Source organism: Cariama cristata, unplaced genomic scaffold (assembly GCF_000690535.1).
Source record: "Cariama cristata isolate BGI_N322 unplaced genomic scaffold, ASM69053v1 scaffold31966, whole genome shotgun sequence".
Lineage (NCBI taxonomy): Eukaryota > Metazoa > Chordata > Aves > Cariamiformes > Cariamidae > Cariama > Cariama cristata.
This window is the reverse complement of record NW_009624363.1, coordinates 3,601-9,303: the sequence shown is the minus strand read 5'-3', so window position 1 is coordinate 9,303 and position 5,703 is coordinate 3,601. Positions and strand designations below refer to the sequence as shown.

Below are 5,703 nucleotides of genomic sequence, written 5' to 3'. Positions count from 1 at the left end.
GTGCTTTCAATGGAAGGACAGGCGGTGGTTTTTGTTTTTCCCTTCTCAAACAGGGAGCTTATTATACCCAGCCAGTGTACGCGGCACAGCCTCACGTTATCCATCACACCACCGTGGTTCAGCCCAACAGCATCCCATCGGCCATCTATCCGGCCCCGGTTGCTGCGCCCAGGACCAATGGTGTGGCCATGGGGATGGTCGCTGGGACCACCATGGCAATGTCAGCAGGTAAGAAGGAAAACGTTTCCGTGTTCCGAGCTGTAGTTGCATCTCTCGGGTGGGACGTGGCCAAACAACCTGTGCAGGAGACTTGTCCTGAATGAAAAACTCTCTGTGCATCCAATGTGCAGCCCGCAGCCTTGCAGGGGTAGCTGGCAAGTGGGTGCAGAACCACCTGGCACGCAGCTAATAAGGGCTTCGTCTGCTAGTTTTGTGTGCTGGTTACTGCTCCTTTGCAGGGAAAAATCAATGAATTTGCTCCTGATGATACTGATCTAACTCCGGTTTTAGGTTAGCAAAGGAGACCTTTTGTTTGGCTCACTCTATAGGGATGCACTCTTGGATCCTTATATATATTATTTTTGACTCTGTTCCGTAAGTAGAGGAATAACCAGGTTTGTCCACCTTCAAATACTGTTGTATTTCTATCCTCACGTTCCTTTTTTAGGACACTTACGGTCTTGCTTTCGTTTGACGAAATGACCATTAACCTTGGCTTATGTATCCCAAATCCTCTGCATTTTATGTGCAGGATTGCTTCAAACTGCAATTAGTTGACAGCACTTTAAGTAAGGATGTGGGCTGGTTTTATTTCTTCCAAAGCCGGTATTGCTCTCATTAACAGTTCTTAGGATTGTACATTGAATTATGCCACGAAATGCATCAGTCATCCGTTTGCATCCGCGTTAGCTGTGAAAGAGGGCTCCGTCACGGGACACAATCCCTATTGCGAGCAGAGATGTTGCAGCCTGGGTACGACCAGACCTGCTCTGAGAGATTGCCTGTTGCTTATACTGAGAGGTGGATAGATATAATTAATGCACGTGGGATGTCTTCAAGTGTCATTAGTAGCATTTGCAGAGAGATACCCAGAAACCGAGAAGTTGTTTCGGGTACCCAGTTACTCCCAGAACAGAGTAGTTTGGGGCTGTGATCTCCTTCCCCACGTCTGCTGAAGGCACCGTGCAAATTCTCACCTAAAACCCCGCTGCGTATCGCCTGCAGACTGAGAGGGAAGGGGCTGCCCCGGGCAGTCCCTCTGCTTCGCGGCTGGGAGAGGATCCCTCCTTCTCCTGCATCCCAAGGCTCTCGGCTCTGTGGGTTTAAATGAAGCAAAAGAGCCCCGCTGCCCTTGGAAGATGAGTGGCAAAGCTCATCTTAATTTTCCCTGGAAGACCTAGGGGTTTGGTTTTTTTCTCATCTCCTTTTGCAACCCTCATCCCTTCCAGTTCGGTCCTTAGGTGTTTCAGATCGCTGCAGTGATCGGCTGTTGCAATTTAGCCCAGTGCCTTCAGCAGGCGGACGATGTCAGCAGGTTCGTGGCTGGCTCTGCTGCTGGTCTTTAGGGAGAAGGAAAATTGGAAGAAGATGAGTTAGGGGCTGAAAGTAGCATGGAAAACATGCTGGAGCTTCAGGTGGGTTTATTCCATTCGTGGTGCTGGCTGATACCAACCGCGTGAGTCAGACGCCTTCAAATCAGGTCTCACGGGCAGAATAGTATTTGGGAGAACTGAAGAAGAAAAAAAAGGCAGCTGATGCTGTGCCTGCCCCTTGGATACGGTCTGCAGCGCCGTACTCTCGGGGTACCGCTCCTCTGACGGAGCTCTGCTCCTTGCTAATTATTTCTCCGTGCCGTTGCAGGAACCTTGTTGACCACCCCCCAACACACCGCCATCGGAGCACATCCAGTTTCCGTGCCAACGTACAGGGCTCAAGGAACCCCCACCTACAGCTACGTACCTCCACACTGGTAAACCCACTGGCCAATTCATGTAAGTGCTGCCGTTGCTGGTCTTGCTCTGCCCTTGTCGATTAATGAGCCACCGAGCACTGCCATCGCTGCTCTCCTTCCTACAAAGCTGCTGAATCCCTTGGTCCGGGTGATGCTTTGACTCCAGAAGAGCCATTTCGCACTGCTCCCCGGCAGGGATAGCTGCACCGCTCGCTCTCCTGGGGCTGCCGAGGGTGTTGGCAGAGCACAGCAGACCTTGTCTGCACATCTTGCTGCTCGGTGCATGCAAGGCTTTATCAGAGACCTCGGTGGCATCAAACTGCTCTGAGTGCAGTTGGGCACTGTGAGGGTAGAAATGTTCATGCTTTAAGGTTTTGGATGCATTACACTCATAGAATCACAGAAGGGTTTGGGTTGGAAGGGACCTTAAAGCCCACCCAGTTCCAACCCCCTGCCATGGGCAGGGACACCTCCCACCAGACCAGGTTGCTCACAGCCCCATCCAACCTGGCCTTCAACACTTCCAGGGATGGGGCAGCCACAGCTTCTCTGGGCAACCTCTGCCGCTGCCTCACCACCCTCACTGGGAAGGATTTCTTCCTGATATCTCATCTAAATCTTCCCTCTTCCAGTTTAAAACTGTTACCCCTCGTCCTGTCGCTCCACTCCCTGATAAAGAGCCCCTCCCCACCTTTCACATCACTTGAATATCTTATTTTCCCCTGCTAAAACGTGCTGGGAGATCGTCCTATTCATTAGCACCGGGGTTGCGTGCAGCTGCCTACAACCAGCTGCAGGTTCCTGTCGTGCTCAGGATCCCAGAAATCCCAGCTGCTCATTTAAACACCCTCCGCGCGTTGCTGGAGCCCGCGGTCCATCATGCCCAATTAACGGGCAACGCAGCTGATGGGAACACGCAGCGTTAGATCTCATCCAGCCCAGGGGGTTATCTGAAATCTCTCCTTGCTGCATACATTACGCTGGGCTAATCCTGCCTATGACAAATTGTTGGGCAATTAGCAGAGTGCATCCCATCCGCATATTTTTAATCCTGTGCATCGGGTACTGCCAGCGAGCTGCTGCGTTCTCAGCTCCGTGCCCAAGAAATTGCCCGCAGAGCAGCGCGAGGGATGGTTAAATCCCGTAGGCATCAGCTCTGCCTGCTGCACGTGGTGCAGGGGTGCCGAGGAGAGAACAGCCTTGTCTGATCCGGCACCGCTTGCTTCTAACTCCTTGTTTTTAATCTGTTTGCTCTCTTCCAGATCCGGAGTCAAACATTGTATGCAACTACACAAGTCTTACATCGGTGCTGTGGCCGCTGTACTGCAGCACCTCGTCTGTTTGCAAGAACAAAAGAAAAAAAAAAAAAAGTGCAAGGGTCACTTTATGCATTCTTTAGTGGTTTTTGTAAAAGCTGCTTTTTCTAATCTTCTGCCTCTTTTTTTTTTTTTCCCCTCTCCCCCTTCCTCCTCCCACCCCCCCATCAATTGTGTAACACACGTACTGACACTGAGCAATAGTAAAGTTCTCTCTTTGGTCCTATCATTTGAAAGCTCAGAATATTCACTTTTCCAGCATTGCCCAGCTGAGTGGTGCAAAGATCCCCCACTTCTTGTTCGTTTGGGTTCTTTTCGTTATTTTTCTGTTGTCGTTGTTGTTGACGAGAGCCTAGATTTTGTTTGGCTAGTGAGAGTGGTTGATGTTCAGGGTACTATGTGAAAAGCACAGCGCTGGTAGGCAGGCTTATTCCGATTTGGTTTGGGTATTTTTAGTTGAATAATATAAATTATTTAATCTTCCATAACATATTACAAGAAAATTGGTGTCTTCCAGATAGCTGTCGTGATAGATTATAAATGCATTATCTGCAGTGAAATTCTGAACTCATCCCTTCTTTTGTAGGAGTAAGAGAATATAAATATAATTAGCGACGTAACACACTTGTCTTAGGAAGTAGGAGGACTGGTCACCATCGGGTCTTTGGTCTGCATTTTCCAACTGGGCAAATGGATCTGGCGTGATGGGAAGAGAGACGCGGAGAGACGCGTGCCCTGGTAGTGTCGTGCACCTCTTGGGAAAATGAGATGCTCCCCATCAGCCACGTCCTGGGGCTGCGTGAGGGAGAAGGCAGCTCCTTCCTTGCGTGGCTACCGTTTGCAGGCAGGGATGTGCCGGGCGGCCGTTGAAGGAAGCAAGGAGATGTCCAAGGGTTGGTCTGAAGAGCTTCTCCAGGTTCAGGGCTTGGTCTGAAGAGCTTCTCCAGGTCCAAGGGTTGGTCTGAAGAGCTTCTCCAGAGTCTGGTGGTGTGTGGAAAGAAAGAGGCTGGTTGATGGAGAAGAGTCTTTGAGGCAGGGCAAGGGGGAAGATGGGTGGCTTCACCTTGCACCCTTGTCATTGGCAGGACTGACACCAAACTGCTACACCAAACTGCGACGGCTCTGTGGCAATCGAGGTGCCCCCCTCCCTTCTTTGGGATACAGCTGGGCTCGGAGACTTCCAGGAGAAATGTTCACCCAAGCACAAATCCCGGCACCACAGAGAAAGGCCGGAGAGGGGGACGATGTCCGGCTGCTCTGCTTGGCGAGTAGGGAGAAGTGGGGGGAAGAGGAAGCAATAGCAATAAACATGTCGCCTTCCTCACGGGAAGGCACCTGAGAAAAAGCGAGAGCAAGGAAGGTGATCCACAGTTGACGTGGGCCGTGCTGGGAGACAACGGACATGCAGAGGCTGTGGGCATCGGGGTCATTTCTGGGGCTTTTGGCTCACCCAGGGGCGCGAGGAGGTGAAGCCGATGGCAGCCGGTGACATCCCACCTCAGGGTGTCCAAGTAGAGCAATAAGTTGTCTCGAGGGCAGCAGCAGGAGAGTTTGTATTTGCAGACAGTGCTTGTGGCCAGTTTATTTTTAAATCCTTATCCCTAAACCCAGCATAGAAACAAGGGGTTTCTTCTCTTTTTTTTTTTTCCTAAGACAAAAACATCGTTGGGTTTTGATTTTTCCCTCAAGTGTGCCAAAAGAGTTACATTCACCCGGCAACGTGCTTGCAGCTCTCACATCTCTTGGGCTCCGAGGTTGTCACAACGGACTAAAGCCAGAGCCTTTAAAGATGTCAAGTTAGGAGATGTGGATGGGAGTCCCTCCTGGCACTACCGACCCATGTGTGGTGCTGAGTCAGTGCCCAGATGTCTCTCTTGGTTGCTCTTTGCTTTGGTCATGCCTGGATCACATCTCCAGATGGAGGTGAGGGCAGTGGTGACCAACACTGGAGGGTCACCTTGACCGGGACATGGTGGTGTAGGGGTCAGACTGGAGGGTCTTTCAGAAGAGCAAGGTGACCAGTTGTTGGCACTTGGGTGAGACCTCCTTGCCCTTGGTGGTGTCTCCCAGCTTGGCTTCTGCTGCTGTTGGGAGGAGCTACTGGAGCTCCTTCCCATGAGCATGGTCCAAATGGGGAGAAACAAGCTTAGGGACCCAAGAGGACTGGTTGGTCTCGGGTGGTTTGTCAGGTTGGGTGTTGACGCCAGCACTTCTGTGTGGGGGTTGTTTTTGGTTAGTTCCGCTGGTTTTAAAGGAAATCTAGCAAAGCTCTGGTTGACCTTCCCAACCTCAAGGGCAACAAAGTGGCTGAAGGCTGAATGCCGGTGCTGCGGGGTGGGGAAGGTGGATTTCTCCCGTGTAGTACTTTGGGTTGCACTTTGGGTTCATAGAAAAGGAAAAAAGAAAAAAAAAAAAAGAAAAAAAGAGTAAATAATC

The 5,703-nt window shown here is 50.9% G+C and overlaps 1 protein-coding gene across 1 annotated transcript in view; it reads left to right on the top strand.

Moving 5' to 3' along the window:
- FAM168A (family with sequence similarity 168, member A) overlaps window positions 1–3,306 on the top strand; it is a 5,832-nt gene extending 2,526 nt beyond the window's left edge. The window contains exons 2-4 of the mRNA XM_009703153.1: window positions 54–228; window positions 1,861–1,991; window positions 3,214–3,306. Coding sequence (XP_009701455.1) covers window positions 54–228; window positions 1,861–1,973 — 288 coding nt within the window. The 3' untranslated portion in view covers window positions 1,974–1,991; window positions 3,214–3,306. The remainder of the gene's footprint in view (window positions 1–53; window positions 229–1,860; window positions 1,992–3,213) is intronic.
- The last annotated feature ends 2,397 nt before the right edge of the window (window positions 3,307–5,703 follow it).